This window comes from Gymnodraco acuticeps, unplaced genomic scaffold (assembly GCF_902827175.1).
Source record: "Gymnodraco acuticeps unplaced genomic scaffold, fGymAcu1.1, whole genome shotgun sequence".
In the NCBI taxonomy this organism is placed as follows: Eukaryota; Metazoa; Chordata; class Actinopteri; order Perciformes; family Bathydraconidae; genus Gymnodraco; species Gymnodraco acuticeps.
In genome coordinates, this window is record NW_022991285.1 from 61,618 (window position 1) to 80,816 (window position 19,199).

The following is a 19,199-nucleotide window of genomic DNA, read 5'->3' on the forward strand; positions in this document are numbered from 1 at the left end:
CCGTGTCTACGCCGTGTCTATTGCTGATGTGTTTCGCCAACAACAACAACAATTTTATTATTCTCGCATTAGCATTATTAGCATTAGCCCAGCGCAGAAACGCAGAGACTAACTTATGGCAACACAAAATAAAACATGGGAGCGGTGGAGATGAGGAGGTGTCGGCGTTCTGGCGATTTACTTCCGGCCGGGGACTTTGGGCGGCAGTATACGCCGTGAAGTGGTTTGCGGCCTGCCAGTAAACCCAAAGCAGAAGAAGAAGAAGTGACGTCAGCGGCTTCATTTGCCTAATCCACCCCCAGGGACTTATTCCGGTGTGAACGCGATCTGTACTTAGTTCATGAGAACTAAAGAGTTCTCATGAACCTTTGTGGGAAAAGTACTGCGGTGTGAATGCGCCTATTAGCTAGAACTAGCTAGATCTGATCGATATGAACATAAACGCGAGTGAAGTCTAATCGGACCGGAAAGAGAGATCAGCTGCTGCTGACGGAGAAAAAGAGCCCTGCCTCTCCCCACCTCTGCTGCTAAATCCACCGCGGAGAATAAACAGAAGGGCAACCATGGCAACCATGCTCGGAAGTCTACTACTGCATTTTCACATATGCAATTGCGTGTTTTGGCCACAAGAGAGCTCTGTTTTCCAGCCTGAGTCTATTTATTTATTGTTTTGGTTGTGTGTGATTTAATAAAATTGTTATAATTTAATTTATTTGTTTATTTATTATATATCATTTAAAGGTGACATGTCATGCTTTTCCGGTTAGTACCCGTCCCCTTGTGTGTTATGAAGGTTTTTATGTAAACGGTGTGCAGAGTCAAAACCCTCAAAGTACACCATGGAGCGAGTAAAACTCTAACACAGAAAATACCTCCCCAAAACGCCTCGTTGGAGATACGTCACTGTCCATTTGATTCTTCCGGGTACATCATGATGTCATGTCGTCCCCGGAACGAAATGGACCAATCCGTGGAGCCGTTACGTTACGTCCGCGGAGCCGTTACGTTAAGCCCCCGCTGATTGGTCCAAATTGACCAATCCACGGACTTCCTCACACACTCAGTGCAGGCAGCTCTGCTGATCTCTCCTCCCTGGGCTGCAGGCTGAAACAGACAGTTGGGATCGCGGCGAAATTCTCTCTGCAGACCCCGTCGCTCAGACCCGTTCTCCGTCGCAGACCCGTTCTCTCCGCAGACCCATTCTCTCCGCAGACCAGTCTCCATCTCCGCAGACCCATTCTCTCCGCAGACCCTTCTCTCCGCAGAACCCGTTCTCTCCGCAGACCCATTGCCTCTCCACAGACCCATTCTCTCCGCAGACCGATTCTCTCCGCAGACCCCTTCTCTCCGCAGACCCATTCTCTCTACGGACCCGGTTCTCTCTGCAGACCCATTCTCTCCTGCAGACCCATTCTCTCCTGCAGACCCATTCTCTCCGCAGACCCATTCCTCTCTCCGCAGACCCATTCTCTCCTGCAGACCCATTCTCTCTGCAGACCCATTCTCACAGCGTTTATCAACCTTTTTCTTACTCAATATCAAGCCACACTTATTGTTTTTACTTCGGCTGTGACTTTGTGTGTGCTCAGGATGAGTTTGGCTGTGTTTCGCTGTGTATCGCTAAACAAGGAAACAACACCTCAACGGAGCTCAGCGCGATTCACAACGTCCCGACCAATCGGAGCACACTGTGCTCACAGGGAGGGGGGGGCAAGAGCTGCAACAAGCCGTTTAGTGGAGAGAGTGAATACACATACTATACAGATGCGAAACCAATGTGAGTTTGGAAAATTGAACAATGTAAATCTGTTCTAGTAGACCTCAACAATGGAATTATGATCAGTGGAAATGGCCATGACATGGGACCTTTAAATATTATTTCACATTTCATTTGCAATATTGAATGTTCAATAAAAAGTTCTGTTTGAAAGGATGTACTTGAATTATTATTATATATTATTATCATTATGTCAGCGGTCTTACAACGGTGCCGACAATATTACTGTTTATCGCAATAACTTCCAGGAACATGTATCGTCCAACCAAATTAATTATCGTTACAGGCCTAATATTACAGGACAATAAAAACATTTAAAAAGGATGGATTATGGGCGAAAGCAGCTGTTTCTTACCTGTCTCTTCTGCCCGATCCTGTGAGCTCGGGCCTGAGCCTGCAGGTCGTTCTGGGGGTTCCAGTCGGAGTCAAAGATCACGACTGTGTCAGCCGAGGCCAGATTGATACCCAGACCACCGGCACGCGTTGATAACAAGAAGCAGAAATCCTGGACACACATGGAGGTTGTATCAGTCCTGATTCATTCGGATAAAGCACTGAGAGCATTTACTGTATTCAGGGAGAAGAACTTACCTCTGATCCCTCGGCATTGAAGTGATCCAACGCCTGCTTCCTCATCTCCCCTTTGATGGAGCCATCTAACCGCTACACAAATGTACACATTCAGTTAGCTGGGAGGATATTCAGGGAGAGCTCTTGTGTAACTTTGTTAGGATTGCAACCCGAACAGTCATACTTCCCATCTGCTCCTTTACTTGAGAAACTCTACATTCTTACCATATATGACGTCAACATTTTGCAAACGTGTGTTTTTGTTTTAAGATCCATTTGAAAATTGCTTAGGAGTCAAGCAGGTGTATAAACCAATGTGCTGCCCACACACACATATAATTGTTTTTTTATTATATGTTATTCTAAGAGTTTGCCATCACTATGGAATTCATATTATCATTGTGTATTAACCTTGTGTTTGCTATAAAAGTGTGACTTTTTTCAAATAAAGAAATGTCTGACTTGTGTATTATGACCACACACACACACACACACACACACACACACACACACACACACACACACACACACACACACACACACACACACACACACACACACACACACACACACACACACACACACACACACACACACACACACACACACACACACACACACACACACACACACACACACACACACACACACACACACACACACACACACCCTTTACATCGGTTAATAGTTTGCCATCACGGTTGAACTCAAGTTTGTCAACTAAATGTTTGTATATAAATCTTTTGTTCTCTATAACGGAGTTAAATCTTGCCTCTTCCTGTTGTTCATTTATTAAATTGTGCAAAAAACAACAAACTAAACAATACCCCCTCTGTGTGTGCGCATGTACGTTGATGACAGAGTTAGGGTTAGCTACCTGAAAGAGGAACTGTCGGCTCTTCAGGTATTCAGCCAGGATATCCAGCATCCGAACCATCTGGGAGAAGATCAGGACTCGGTGGCCTCGATCCTTCAGACGCACCAGCAGCTTGTCCAGCAGCACCAGCTTCCCACTGCTGCGGATCAGTTGCTGTGGGAGGGAAAGAGGGGGAAAAGTTAAGGAAAGTCAATATGTAATCAACTGTAGTGATTTGGTAAGCTACTGGAATTTAATACACTAATGGCGCATTTCCACAGCAGCACGTAGCACGGTTTAAGCGTGCCGTACCAAACCCGGCCCGTTTTTTGTTGCGTTTCCACTAGGCGTAGTTCCGGCTAGCGGGTACTTTTTCACAGTTTTCTGGCCCTCCAAAATCCAGGTTCTTTCCGAGCCAACAACCGGGCTGAATATGTTAAACTAGAGAGAGAATCGCTGGCAAGGGGGCTACAACTACAACACAATGAACACATTTAAAGTGGTTTAATTGTAATACACGTTTCAAAATGATGCCGAAGTAACAACATACTGATACTGGTTAGTAAAAACCATGAATTAATGCTTTGTCAAGTCTGCAGACAGACGAAAAGCCTTTTAAAATGCGTGTTTTCTGAATGGAGATCGGCTAAGCTAATGCAGTATATACTCCGACCGTCTACACTCACAACAACGGCCTACAGACATAAATAAACCAGCGACTGTATTCTCCATGACACAGGCAGTCTGTGGTTTGTACTTGTTTAACTTGTGTCTAGTTTCTGAACAGATATGAAGAGCTGTGAGCTCTGAGGGCTAACAGCTAACGGCTGATGTTGATTTTGTGTTTCGCATTGAAGATGACGTCACGGCTCCGCCTACACTGCGTTACTATAGTTACTGCCCCAGCTACTAAACTGTAATGGAAACGCAGCATAAAGTGAGCCTGGCCTACCGAGGCCTAACTATACCGTACTAAGCCGAGCGAGGCCCTGCAGTGGAAAAGCGCCATAAGTGACACCACACAAGCAACAGAGATGTAGCCCCCCAGCCGGTTTGTTTACAAGTCGTTTTTATCCTGGCTTTTTATATGAAGAGCACATGAAGGCCTGAAACTGAGGGAAATTATTTGTGTTTGGTGTTCCAGCGTAGATTTGCATTCTCATACCCATATTGTCTGTGTTATGCATGATTCTATTGACAGGACTTTTCAATTATACATAAACATACATGCCTTGATGTTCATTTATATTTAGGCTTCCTATCAATTGTTGAACGGCACCATTACTTTAAATGGACATGCTGCTGCACATTCAGTATCATGTAGGATGTTATGTTCCCTTTAAAAGCAGTAACTCATATCCCTATAGAACATAATCTGGTTAGATCAAATGAACCGACCTGTAATGCCTCGGCTCTGTTGAGGAACTCGTTGTCCTCGGGCGGCTTGATAAGGTAACAGTGGTTACAACACTTCTTCAGCTCCATCATGACGTTCAGGAAGCCCGACGTGCTGCCTTTACCTTTACTCAGAGCCTTGTAGTTCCTGGTGAGGATCCATCTGATCACAAACACAAGACACACACACTTATTAGTAAACTATGGTGAAAATTGGGTAGAAAATGTCTCGCTGTAACATGAAATAAAGTAGAAATCTCATCCATAAAGTTGTGCCTGAATGAATCCAGTTTCTGTCTATAGGCGCTTTCACATCGGAGTACTTTCCCCCCCGAACTAGGCCGATAGGGGGGAGATTTGGTTTCACACCAAAAAGGATCTGGAACTAGTCCCTAGTTCGCGTGAACCTTTTCACCCCCAGATAGTCCCTGCTAGAGAGGTAGTACTTTCCTGAGGAGGGAATGGTTCGTGGGTGTCGGCCACGCCAACAATTCCTGATTGGCTGGGCGAATTGCAAACCACGCCCAGTAAAACTCCGAAAAGTTATGTGAACCCAAAGCAGAAGAAGGAGAAGAAGTGACGTCAGCGGCTTCATTTGCCAAATCCTCCCTTGGGGACTTATTCCCGTGTGAACGCGACAGTTCCAGGGACTTAAGAGTTTCGGGGGGAACAAGTACCGGCTAAGTACTTGGTGTGAAAGCGGCAAATGGTTTCTGCGGTTAACACAAGCTGAGGAGATTTTCTTATTTTGTTCTACAACATAAAATACATCAGTTAACACCCCACTGGTGAATATCTGAATCCTCTAAGTCAGTGTTTCTCAAACTTTTTCATACCAAGGACCACTTAACCAATAAAAAAACACTCGCGGACCACCTAACTCCACAAATATCCAAAATCACATCGTTTTTCTAGAACAGATTACAAATCGCCTGAACATGGTACAAACAAGTGGCAAGATGTGTGATGAAGGTGTTGCGCGGGGCTATATCATGCAATTGAAAGTGAAACTTAAGCTCGCTCCATTGCGGAGATATTCCCGCGAGAGTGCGGAAAACTCAAATTAATTAATTAATTTAAAATGTTACCAATAAACTCACGGACCACTAGGGGGCGCTCATTGACCACCAGTGTTCCGCGGACCACACTTTGAGAAGCACTGCTCTCAGTGTCATTCAAAAAGCAGGGGCCCATTCCAATAGTCCATTTAGCTTAGGAACCTTCCTGACGGAGTGAAATGACCTGGAGGTACCTCAGTGGCAGCCATGATAAGTGACGTTCCAATTCTCCAAATGAAAGGAAAGGAGGTTTCAAACTTCCTTTATAACCTCCTTTAGCTTAGGAACCACTGGACCTCCCTAACCGAAAGGAGAGGAGAAAATGCTGCCCCACAATGCATTGCAGCCGCAGCATTTGCCGTCACTCAACAGTCGGCCGTTCACGGACACAAACGATAATGGGAGAAATGATATCATGAAAGTTACGGTGCTTATTAAGCTTTTTAAAACGTATGTGGTAAGTTGCCAAAGTGCTTTGTTTTGAACGTTCATCAGTATTATAATCAAAGAGAGAAATATGAACGTTAGTTTTTACTGAAATGATCAAATAAAGTCGACATTTCACAGTCTTTACTGAGCTGTGTGGAGTTTGTTCAACTTTTAAAAGATGTTTGAATGGTGATATACACAGAGATAGATGTTAAGGACTAACGTTTATAATAAATACATTTGTGTTGATTTTAAGATCTTTTCATCAATCATACGTATTGGGATCATTTGTATTAATGTGGACCGGAGGGAGAGGGTGACGAGCAGAAGCTTCACTTTCCTTTTATTTCAATTCCATCTTTGGTCCTGAAGAATATGTTTCTCTGTTGTCCACGTTCATAAAGCATAAAACAACAGCATCAGAGCACGGTGCAGAGTCTCTAGATGAGTTTACAGTAGTCCCTCGTTCTTATTGAACATCCATGTTGCTGTCTGTCTGTCTGTCTGTCTGTCTGTCTGTCTGTCTGTCTGTCTCTCTCTCTCTCTCTCTCTCTCTCTCTCTCTCTCGTCCTTTTGAATTCTCCTATCCACTATCCCTTAACCCCGTGACGTTTCACTCAGAGGTCAAGGAATAGGAGATATAGGGTTTGAATTTCGGAGCTGATTTTTGGATTATCGGAACGCAACCCAGGTTCCTAACAAGGGGCTAAATGAGACTACCTAACGCCATGACGCCTAACATTAGCCGCCTTTAGCTTAGCGGTGATGATAGCGCAGCAACGCAACAGTACTGTGGTTCATTTATAGCATTACATTAGCTAATTACGTCTGGAGATTGCATTTATGATTCAAAAGTCACGCAGGGCACTTCCAAGTGTTTTTGAGTATAATGTAAAAAGTCAGTTATGCTTAGAATAAATGAAAAAATAGGATTCTTATACATTCACCAGTGCAGAAAGAGACTTGCCCGCGAACAAGCTTTCAACTGTTTTCCTGGTTCATATTTTTCTACAGCAGCACATAAACACCAGACACTTGAAAGGCTGCTCTGTCATTATGAACAAAGCCTTGACATGCTAGACCAACATGGACAAAAGGAAGCAGACACAAGTGTTTCACTGCTTAACATTCAGCACATACCAACCTAAACTCACTTATAGTTTGCGTGCATAATGAAACGATCTACTTGTGAAGGGGGCGAGTCCAGCTCTTACTTGTAATACTGTTTCTGGATAGCACTCATCTCCACTCTGAGGATCTGCTCCACTTTGGCAGGAAGAGATTTCTCCACGTCCTTCTTGACTCTTCGCAGGAGGAACGGTTCCAGCTCTTTGTGCAGACTGGCGTACCCCGAGTCTCTGCCTTTACCATGCGCCTCCTCAAAGATCTCCCATGCGTGAAACCTAGAGAAACAACACATACAACAAACATCAGAAGTGCCGTACACATTCCTTACACAACCTACTTACTGTAAGACCATTTGCCCGATATGATAGTCATGGTGCATTTCTAAAACCACGTGTTTCAAGATCTTTAGAAAGGAGTGGTCATAGCTATCTGCAGTACACCGGTCTGTTTGTGAAGTCTACTTAACATACAGTTCAAATCAATTGTTTTGGTAGTAGCTCTTACATGTTTTATATCCGATTGCTGATAAAATAAAGTAATTTAAAATGTGCTACTTTGGCTCCGACACAGCGTGCGTTGCTCTGTAGTGACCGGTCTATATTCTGACTTAATGTCGTGCACACAGCAATATCTGATTTGTTACACTGGAGCTAAGTGTCTGAATGAAAGCAAACAACTAAAACAAATAATATTACAAAGGGGAAATAGCAGTTACTGGATGTTTTATTATGGCAACTGCATGAAAAGGACAAGGAGATTATCTTATAAGTTTAAAAAAGAATTCAGAGCAGTGACGAAAAACACATTTTCCACATCAGATGTTTAGAGCGCAGACCCTCCCATTGATATTACCCTGTGCTGCACTGTTACTGCCACTCAGAGAATAGTACAGTACAACAACCATCATCATGATCCAAGATTTAAGCTTAATAATGAATAAAGCGTACTTCTCTGGCATGATGAAGTGCAGCAGGGACCACAGCTCCTTCAGAGAGTTCTGCAGCGGCGTTCCTGTGATCAGAAGCCTGTGATTGGACTTGAAATCCATCATGGTCTTGTACAGGAGGGAGTCGTCGTTCTTCAGTCGATGCGCCTCATCCACACCAATGAAAGCCCAGCTAACAGCGCCCAAAAATGACTGGAAATACACACGACACAAGGTTAACATGGACACACTGCAGGGCATTCGAAATGACCTTTTTTCCTGTCGTTCATTTGGGCAATCATGTGATAAACAACGAGATAGATACTGACCTTGTCTTTGAGAAGAATCTCATACGTCGTGAGAATGATGTTAAACTTTAGCCTCTTGTTATGAGGATGCATCCACTCGTGTGTCCTGATCTGTTGAAAAGGAAATAAAAGACTTTAATAAACCGTTTACAGTGAGACCACCCCATAATGTGGATGTAAGTGTGTACCACCATACCATGTTCCTGCTGCTGATGTCTCCCAGGTAGACGACAAAGTTCATCAGAGGGGCCCAAAGCTGGATTTCCCTCTGCCAGCAGGTGAGCGTAGAGAGAGGCACGACCAACAGGAAGGGTCCGTACAGCTGGTGATCGTTGAACAGGTAGTTGAGGAAGGAGATTGTCTGGATGGTCTTCCCTAAACCCATCTCATCTGCAAGAATGCAACTGTGGCTTCTATGAAGGAAGAAAATGAGAGAAACAAGAGCTTAGACTGAGGAGCTGGTACACATCATATCTCCATGGGATGTTTTTTTATTCGCTAGGTGCATCCTCGTGATTACAGAATGGGTCGTGACTAGGGCTGCAACAAACGACTAATTTGATTATCGATTAATCGACTATTATGCCTTGCACAACTTCTCAAACGCTCTTATTTAGCCATCAACTTTTTAGATTTAGCTTGAGGTTGTTTTAGGCATGTGGAAACTAACAATGAAGACAATAAAGATGAATACTTGATTCAAAAATACATATATTATTAAATTAACTAAACAAATTGTGAACAAAATTAACATTGCTTTATATTTAAATTAAATAAATAATATTTCACATCAAAAGAAACAACAATGTTTTAACAAATCGTATTAAATAATCTGATGACAGAAGAGCTGAAACTTTAACAAAATAAGTAACTCTGTTTCCTCTAATCATTAACCCGTGTTTGTATCATGTAGTTAACTGCGTGTGTTGCTGCTAGCATACATAACACCTGACGTGGAAACGTTACTCGTGGATGGGGCTACAGAGAAAGACAGTCGAACCCGGTGCATTCCTCCGTCTGGATGTGGAGCACTTTTGATAAATGTTTAGACAAATTGACAAAACACCAACGAATCGACGACTGAATTAGTTGGCAACTAATTTGGTCATCGATTAAGTCGATTAGTTGTTGCACCCCTAGTCGTGACACAAGTTGAGAATTAAAAGGATGAAACATACTTGCACCAGGAGTGGGCCATCCAATTCAAGCTGTCCAACTGGTAGTCTCGGAGCTCCAGTCCTTCGCCTCCTATGTACGTCGGCTGCTTCTTCATAGGCAGAAACCTGGGTCTCTGTTTGAGCACCTGCAGGAGAGAAGAGCAGTGGTTGAATATTCAAGTCCAAACTGAATGGGGTTCAGTTCACTTGAACTGACACAGAAGAGATCACATTGAGCTAGACTTAGGCCCTGTGTCAACATAACGCTCCAAGTGCTTCTTTTTTAACCTAGGACAACGATATCTTGACACAATTCTTGGCTGTTGTACAACAAACTAGCTCCGCCCCCTGGATTTTAATAAGTGTTTGTGTTACTACATATTTTTGACACTTGTTTCCCCATTGCAACCAACCGGAAGATGCTAGCTTTCATACTTTGAATGAATGAGCTTCGAGACAACGTACAACACTACACAGCTTTCCAGTCTTTGTTAACATAGTTTTAGTCTGAAAGAGCGGGTCAACAACAAGCTGAGAAGTAGGGTTGCCAGAAACTGACCATGATCAAAATCGATTAATCGGCAGCCCTGGCGAATAATAAGCGATTATTCGACCGACACACGGGAGAAAAAAAAAAAAACTCAGACAAAAAGGAATTCCGTTGTTTTCTTTACTGGAACATGTTTAACAGTACAAACAACACTAGTGCTGTAGCGACGCGTCGACTTCAAAATATCGTCGACGACATATTTCCGCGTCGACGCGTCGCTACACACACGTGGGTCACCCAAAGCAACAAGCAGTTCGCAATCGCACTTCAAACACAATGGAGACTGAAACGGCTACCACCTCCTCCTCACAGGATTGCGCACGAAGCCCCCAAACGAAAACATCTCGCCCCAGGTCTTCAAAAGCATGGGAATATTTTAAAGTTAGTCCAAAACGCAAAGATATTTATATATTTATATCTCACTGAGACTGCTGCATAGCCTAGCAGAAGCAGCAGCTAGCTGTGGTGGCTACCATTAGCAGCTAGCATTTGCTCTCCGATTTTTACATAAAATGGAATTATGGATTATAAATTCAATCATTTTTTTATACATAGACGTTAAAAACCTATGGATTAACCGATTCAGCCGCGTTTTTTCTCATTTTATTGCCATTGAACACGTTTTTTGATCAGATTACGGTGGTGAGACGATCTCCCGAGAAGCTCTGTGAAGGTACGTGTTGTGATGACTGTATTTGCTTCCCCTGTCGCGAGTCCGGATCACTCAGTGATGATACTATGTACCTACATAATCTGTGGAGTCTCAGCTTTAATCGGATATATTGTATGTGCAGCTACGATAAGTAATAAGGGTACTTTTATCTTGAGTTCTGTGCCAATGTCCGTTAGCATTTTTCGCTCAGGGGTCATTTAGATGCTTCTTATGAGACTTGTGTTTTGTGTTGGTAAACATGGTTTGTATCGGCAGTTAGCTGAGATTATTACCGTTAATCTGGTATAACACATTAATAGGTTCTTAAATATTAAGATCCCCTGAGACACAGTATCGTGAAAAAAAATGTTTACATTACGTTTTTTATGAATTGAACAACAGAAAAATAATCGTTAGATTAGTCGACTAATCGATCAAATAATCGCCCGATTAATCGTTTTCAAAATAATCGTTTCCCCCCAGCACTAAACAACACACATGCACGCATGTCATCACAACGACGTGGCCTTGAAGTGAAGTTGGTAATGGCCGGCTGTGCTGCGTCTTTCTCTGTAACCTCTTTGGCGTGCTTCGCACTCAAATGCGAACGCATTGTTGAGGTTGAGCTGTGATAGACCAACGTCTTTTCGCAGAGCTTGCATTTAACTTCCTTTGGACTTGTAAGTTCGAAGTAGTTCCACGAGGAGGAACTCTTTTTACCTGCCGCTTTGTTCATCTTTAGTCGCACGTGTGAGGGAGAGGGGGGGTGGGGGCGGGGTCGGTGTGAGGGAGAGGGGGGGTGGGGGTGGGGGCGGGGTCGGTTTGTAGCGTGCTGCAGCAGCAGTCTGCTCTGCACGCAGGCTTCCTCCAAGTTTACAGTAAAAACAAACTGGTGGTGTGACCAATGGCCATTTACAATTATTAACACTATTACTATTATTAGCATTAGTCTATATTTTTGTTGAAACTAAGCCAGAAAAAGAAAAAAAAAACACAAATAATAATAAAAATATATATAAATAAAATCGATTTTTAAAAATAATATTCGATTATGGAGACTGTAACGAATATTCGAATAATCACTTGCATCCCTACTGAGAAGCTGACATATTTTCTAAATAACAACATAAACATTGGTGATCTACTTAACAACAGGCTTCCCCTGCATACGTCCCGGTGCGTTACCTTGCAGTCTCTGAAAGGAATGTTCTTGGACTGGTTTCTGCTCATGTAGTTGTCGATGCATTTCTGGAACTTCCTGCCGATGAGAGCGCCGTCCTCCCAGCTACACTCCGAATATGGCAAACCCTGCCACTTGCACAGATAGTCTGGGTAACCCGCCGCTGACTTTTGGTTGGAATGTCCTGCAGCATAGAAAGTCAGAGAGCCGTTAAGTTGCAGGAATCCAAATAGCATTAAAGGTATTCAGCGGAAAGTACTAAATACTAGGGATCGACCGATATGGCTTTTTCAAGGCCGATACCGATTATTAATAATAAAGGAGACGATAACCGATATTTGGAACCGATATACATTTGCAGTAAAATCTGAAAATCCTGGTGTCAAAATGTAGAATAACACAAACTCCAACACAACTTCTTTGAAATGCATTTAAGCATATTATGTTTAATGAACTTTTAAACATCTTACAACTGGTTTCCTCTCTGTGCCCTTTTCTTTAGTGCAGCCATCTGCAATGAGTTAGAGAGAGACAAGAAGTGGGGCTGCAGGCTGACATGCTTAACTAACAATAATGCTTCATTTATTATATCAAAACAATGCCTGTCTATCTAGCATAACATCCCAATAAGCTGCTAGCAACTGCAAAACACTAGTGCTAGCTAATATATAGAAATTGTATTCATTGGGATAAACCCCTTGAGATGCACCAACTCGTTTTCAAGGGGGTCCCGTAATGTTTTGCAAACTATTAAAAGTGAGGCTATTACAGTAGACCTAACGTTAATCTAGTAGCGTCACTTCTAATATTTTGCTAAACATTTGCTACATGTTGGCTAGCTAATGAGCTTCACATATCAACCTGAAAAACTGCGAGACTCCACTCGCAGCCCCTCCCCCCCACGACAGTTACTCCGCTGCGAGACGCTGCACGCACCCCCAACTCTGACTGACTTCCCGCGTCCCTGTGTAACTGGGAAACTGATAGAATTGGATGATAAGATCGTGGTGTTTTTGCAACTTCAGCATAGGGGATAGGGATGTTTATTGAACTTCGGTTTAACACATGTATGGCTCTGCCGCTCAGCGCTGCTGCTTGCTTCAGTCTGTGTCTGCGTTCACCTGCCTGTAATCTGAGAAGGTCCCGCCTCTCTGGCTGGCTCTCGCCCGGAAAATCTTCAGTAATAGCCTATCAGATAGCGCTGTGGGCGGGACATTGCTCGTGTACAGAGAGTGGTGACTGCAGCCAGAGAAACGGCCGCATCAGAGCCAAAGTTTTATCGGCAATTTGATTAAAAAAAAGGCCGATACCGATAATCGGTCAAATGCGGAATATCGACCCCTACTAAATACAAACAACAAGATGTAGAAAGCTCACCTATGATTCGCTCCACAATCTGGTACTGAGAGTGCAGGTCGTCCATTAATTCTTCCTGACAATTGAAATACTCTACATCCTCCGGTGATGCAGCTTTTAACCTGAGGAGAAAACAAAAAACATTAGATAATAAGAAATAGCCTGTATTTCTAATCTCAAAAAAACTAAATACAATTCATAAAAATTGAGCATGCTTGTTATCAAATGACTGGGAAAGGAAGTGACAGCGACGCATCAAAACATAGGTTTATGTTTCGTACCAACAAAATGGTCTCAATTAAATAAATATGTCCAAATTAAAAACAGTTATATAGGACAACGTTTAGCTTGTGGTTTTCAATGTCTTATTTGCAGAGGTCATATGTGTGCAGGTCATATGTGTGCAGGTCATATGTGTGCAGGTCATATGTGTGCAGGTCATATGTGTGCAGGTCATATGTGTGCAGGTCATATGTATGAAGGTCATATGTGTGCAGGTCATATGTATGCAGGTCATATGTGTGCAGGTCATATGTATGAAGGTCATATGTGTGCAGGTCATATGTGTGCAGGTCATATGTGTGCAGGTCATATGTGTGCAGGTCATATGTGTGCAGGTCATATGTATGCAGGTCATATGTGTGCAGGTCATATGTGTGCAGGTCATATGTGTGCAGGTCATATGTATGAAGGTCATATGTGTGCAGGTCATATGTGTGCAGGTCATATGTATGCATAAGGATAGAAATGGATATGTTTGGGTATGGGTTTTAACACGGGTAAGGTCCTTGTATGAACCAAAGGGGAGGAAAGCCGGCCAGTGAAACTGTTTCTTTGTCTGTCATGTGATCGTCATCATAAATGCCAAAGCAGTCTTTCCTGCAGCTCAGTGGCCAGAAGAAAAACTGTCGGTCTGTAACACAGTTTGTAATAATCTCAGCATTAAACTGGTAACCCTTAGATGCACGAGTGACTACACTCTTCCATAAGTGGGTCAAAAAGGACCCGTATTAGAATAATATGTGTTTTTATGCCATTTTTGTTAAGAAAAATCACTTGTATAATATTTAGTATTATATTTTGGTTCACACTAGAAATATCTTATATTTAATTTTTCACTATTTATAATTTTAGACATTTTTTTTACATTTTGAAAAAAAGGTTTTGAACATATTGATGCAAAGATCTCCGCTATTCTGAGACCCTCACAGTATTCCAGTCCCTTTTCAAAACTCATCTCCTCTCCTCTTGTCTACTCATTGCCCACCCCCCATCAATCCATGCCGGTTGATCAAGTTTGATAGTCCCATACCCCCCCCCCTAACCTTCCCTTATATTGGAAAGCGATGTTGAGTCCTTGAAAAGCCCTATACAAATATAATGTATTATTATTATACTGACAGGTATCAGATCTTGCTGTGTAAAATAATCTTTCTGAGAGGTGTCACTTGTAGTCTGTGTGTCCTACAGTGAATGTATTCCTGACAGCAACAGGTGATAAGAATCATAGGTTCCCATAGGAAATGCATGCGGGTCATTTTTGACCCACTTGTGGAAGCTCGGGGTAGAAATACAAAAACTACAATTTCTTAAAATGTAAATGTAACATTTGAATGGCATGATATCCAAAACATGTTTTTTGAGGAATAGCTGGAATATGAAATGATAAAAAAAATGTAATTACAAAGATACTTCAAGAAAACCACCTCACCGGGTCAAAAAGACCCACTTATGCATCTAAGGGTTTTGAACACGCTCTCACCATCTCTTTTTCTCCGTATCCTTCTTCTTGAAGTTGTCCAGTTTCTTCATGCCCTTGACGTTCTGTAACTTGAGTGTGTCCTCTGTCTCCCAGGTGTTGTGGATATGCGCCCAGTTCTTCCACTTTATCAGATACTGGATGTCCCCAGCCTCTTTGTTGGGATTGAAGTTGAGATTAGGGTCCCCGTCGGCTTCTATGGCGTACACGGTGGTGACACTTCCTGTGGCTGTTAGGAAAGTTAAAACAATGTCAAATACATCGAAATTCATCCTTAGAACTCAAGGCAAGGCTATTTATATAGCACCTTTCAACAAAGGCAATTCAAAGTGCTTTACAAAAAACGAAAGACATTAAGAAAATGGCATTTAAAATCAGTCATTAAAAAGAAAAGATAATAAAATAAACATTAAAAGAAAAAATACATGGATAAAAGTTACAGTGGAGTTTAAGATGTGAATAGTTCAATTAAAAGCAGCGGCAACTCAAGTTTTTACGGTACATATAAACAGGAAGTAGGGATGCTCCGATCAATTGGCCGCCGACGTAAAATACATGACACTTTTCTCTGTGCGCGGCAAAACGGCTTCACCAGTCTGGCAGTATTTTAAGGTGTCAGAAAATGACGGTATGCAACGTGTGTGAAGCAGAAATCCTGCTGTGACGGACCGATGAGCGGAGCAACACACACTAAGAGTTAGACCTAACACACTTAGCTATTTTATCTACCTCTGGAACAAACTAGTTATAAATATATTTATTCTTCACCGTCGGGTAGGGCTGCACGATATTGAAAAAAACTGACATTGCGATTTTTTTCCCCCTGCGATATATATTGCGTTTTTTTAACTATATTTAACCGGATGGAGGATTCGAAAATTATTTTGTAGGCTACTTATAGTGAAAACTACCCTTGGATGATGGGTTAGTAGACTAAAAGCTTTAGGAATCCAAAGTACAACATATAATAAGTACCCTGTATCAAGATTGATGAAAAACAAGTGACATTTGACCTTTTTAGACAGATTTAGCACCAAAAAACACTTCTGGGGCCATTTGGGTGGATTTTCCATATCTCTGGCCCCCCGTGGTCGATTTTGATGAATGAAATCTCTTTATAACCGTCAGAGCCAATGGAATCAAGGGGAAGTTCTACACACACCGACACATGAACAAATAAGGAGTGAGAGTGACGCGTAGCCAAAACCGGAAGCTGCATACACTCTGGTGGCTACCATTAGCAGCTAACTTTTGTGCTCCGATTTTTAAATAAAAATAGAATTATGGATTATAAACAATTGCTTCAAAGCCACAGATACATTATCAACCTATGGATTAACCGATTCAGCCGCGTTTTTTCTCGTTTTAATGCCATTGAACACGTCTTTTGATCAGATTGACAGCTACGGTGAGACGATCTCCCGTAAAAGCTCCGTAAAGGTACGTGTTGTGATGTCTGTGTTTGCTTCCCCTGTCGCGAGATCGGATCGCTTAGTGATGATACTATACTTAAATAATCTGTGGAACCTCAGCTTTAATCGGATATATTGTATGTGCAGTTTCGATAAGTAATAAGGGTATCTTTATTTTTAATTCTGTGCTAAAGTGCGGTAGCATATTTTCGCTTAGTGCCAATTCAGAGGCTTGGTATTACCCTTGTGTTTTGTTTTGGTAAAAATGGTTCATATCTTCAGTTAGCTGAGATTCTTCCCGTTAATCTGGTGCTACACATGAATAGTTTCATAAATGTTAAGAAGCCCTGAGACACAGTCTCGAAAAAAAACTGTTGGGGGGGGGGGTCCACACTGTGCTTAAGAGGTTATCGCACGTCCTAAAAAAACTAAATGAATAAAACCGCACGTCCCTGCGGTGTTAATATCGCGCATGCGCATATCGCCATGACACGATATATCGTTCAGCCCTACTGTCGGGTCACTCGTTACTGGATCAGTGAGCTGCGTGAGACGATACTGAGAGGAAAAGAAAGCGCTTCTGCTCAATTCTCCCGTGTTATTATCCAAAGTTAATGTAAACTTGAATAATGTACTTCATTTGAATGTAATAATTATGTTGGTTGTTGTTTGTGGAAGATCCCCATCGGCCCCGCCCCGATCGGTATCGGCCGATACTGATTCCGGCCCCAAAATTGCCGATCGGAGCATCCCTAACAGGCAGTTCAAGATTTGTGAGACCAAAGATCTAAACAGTCAATTTTCCAGTCTGTAATTTAAACGTTCCATCGATAAGAAATAAATAAGCAGCTTACAACAATAAAATACAACTAATATGTTTAAGCAGACTTATAACAACCCAACATCTGTAAGTAAATAGCAACGGCTAAAATGACTGAATTACCCTCATAGTCTTGAAGGAATAGTTCAATAAAAACAGATTCACTGTCACAAATTATATTCCCAGACAATACAAAATGTGATCTGTTTATGGTGCCGGTTGAATTCAATGATTAATCAGCGTGTTCCTTACCTCTTTTCCTCCCTATCCTGGACTCCATTACTTTCTCCAACGTCTCAAACTCTTCTTCCTCAGGCGCCGGGACGTCTTCACCGAGAACTTCCACCAGGTCGTCGGAGTCGGTCTTCAGGTCATCGTCCTCCTTGTAGCTGACGTTGACCGTGGCCTGCCGCCGGGGCCCCGCAGCGGCCGCCTTCTTGTACTCATCATCCTCATCAGAAGAAGAATGATTCGTGGACTTTTTCTTCTTCTGGTTGGTGCTTTTCTTCCCATTCCGATAATTCATCCTGAGTGCAAAAGTACACACATCCTTTACTCAAGTAGAAGTACAGATACTCGTGTTTAAAAATACTCTGGTGAAAGTAGAAGTACTGACTAAACTTCTTTACTCAAGTGAAAGTAAAGAGGCTTTGAAATGTACTTCAGTAAAAAGTACCCATAACTAGCAGCTGTTTTAAAGAGTACCTGACCTCCCTTTATATTAATAGAACAATAATGTCATTGTTAGCTAATGAATGTTTCCATGCTGAACAACGGCAACATGACAACGTTTCCATTGGTCCCTCTTCTTTAGAGAAGACCAGGAAATGATGGATACACGGATCGTGTTCAAATCAATAGGCACGCAATGACTCTAAAGAATAATGATCACGCATCAAACACACATTCAGACTAAAGGAACCAGCTGTTTGGAAAATGAGAGAAGTAGAAAGTACAGGTATTTGAGTTCAACATGTAAGAAGTAGAAAGTACAGGTATTTGAGTTCAACATGTAAGAAGTAGAAAGTACAGGTATTTGGGTTCAACATGTAAGAAGTAGAAAGTACAGGTATTTGTGTTCAACATGTAAGAAGTAGAAAGTACAGGTATTTGAGTTCAACATGTGAGAAGTAGAAAGTACAGGTATTTGGGTTCAACATGTAAGAAGTAGAAAGTACAGGTATTTGTGTTCAACATGTAAGAAGTAGAAAGTACAGGTATTTGTGTTCAACATGTAAGAAGTAGAAAGTACAGGTATTTGTGTTCAACATGTAAGAAGTAGAAAGTACAGGTATTTGTGTTCAACATGTGAGAAGTAGAAAGTACAGGTATTTGAGTTCAACATGTAAGAAGTAGAAAGTACAGGTATTTGAGTTCAACATGTAAGAAGTAGAAAGTACAGGTATTTGTGTTAGAACTGTAAAAAGTCGTCAGAAAAATAAGTAGTGGAGTAAAGTACTGATACCAGAACAATGTACTTAAGTACACTAACGAAGTATGTGTACTCCACTACTTCCCACCTCTGGTCCTGAGACATGAAAAGTTGTTATTTGTAGTCCTTACCAGCTGAGGTGAGAGGCTACTATAAGATGGAAATAGACATCCAATTAAAAAGGGCAACTGTGCACTCACTTGGTTGGGGGCTTTCTGCTTTTGATTGTGTGACTAGGCTCATAGTCTGACGCCGTTTCTTCACTCTTCTCCTCAGCGGACGAGTCTGATCCAGAACCACTCCCAGATCCAGAGCCTGATCCAGAGGAGCCTGAATTTTTTCTCCTTTTAGATCCACTTGATGAGTCAGATCCATCGCTACTTGACGAGTCCTAGAAGAGACAGACAGTTGCACAATCAGAGAGCGCTGATTCAT

At 42.1% G+C, this 19,199-nt stretch overlaps 1 protein-coding gene across 2 annotated transcripts in view; it reads right to left on the reverse strand.

Annotated features, from left to right (window-relative positions):
• chd1 (chromodomain helicase DNA binding protein 1) overlaps nucleotides 1–19,199 on the reverse strand; it is a 47,641-nt gene that overhangs the window by 21,619 nt on the left and 6,823 nt on the right. For both annotated transcript variants that reach the window (XM_034239882.1, XM_034239881.1), the window contains exons 5-18: nucleotides 18,965–19,155; nucleotides 17,585–17,859; nucleotides 15,104–15,329; nucleotides 13,363–13,463; nucleotides 11,991–12,169; nucleotides 9,625–9,749; nucleotides 8,643–8,859; nucleotides 8,468–8,557; nucleotides 8,161–8,351; nucleotides 7,300–7,488; nucleotides 4,602–4,761; nucleotides 3,225–3,377; nucleotides 2,369–2,440; nucleotides 2,133–2,282 (exon numbers count right to left, since the gene is read on the reverse strand). In XM_034239882.1, the coding sequence (XP_034095773.1) occupies nucleotides 2,133–2,282; nucleotides 2,369–2,440; nucleotides 3,225–3,377; nucleotides 4,602–4,761; nucleotides 7,300–7,488; nucleotides 8,161–8,351; nucleotides 8,468–8,557; nucleotides 8,643–8,859; nucleotides 9,625–9,749; nucleotides 11,991–12,169; nucleotides 13,363–13,463; nucleotides 15,104–15,329; nucleotides 17,585–17,859; nucleotides 18,965–19,155 (2,319 nt within the window). The remainder of the gene's footprint in view (nucleotides 1–2,132; nucleotides 2,283–2,368; nucleotides 2,441–3,224; nucleotides 3,378–4,601; nucleotides 4,762–7,299; nucleotides 7,489–8,160; nucleotides 8,352–8,467; nucleotides 8,558–8,642; nucleotides 8,860–9,624; nucleotides 9,750–11,990; nucleotides 12,170–13,362; nucleotides 13,464–15,103; nucleotides 15,330–17,584; nucleotides 17,860–18,964; nucleotides 19,156–19,199) is intronic.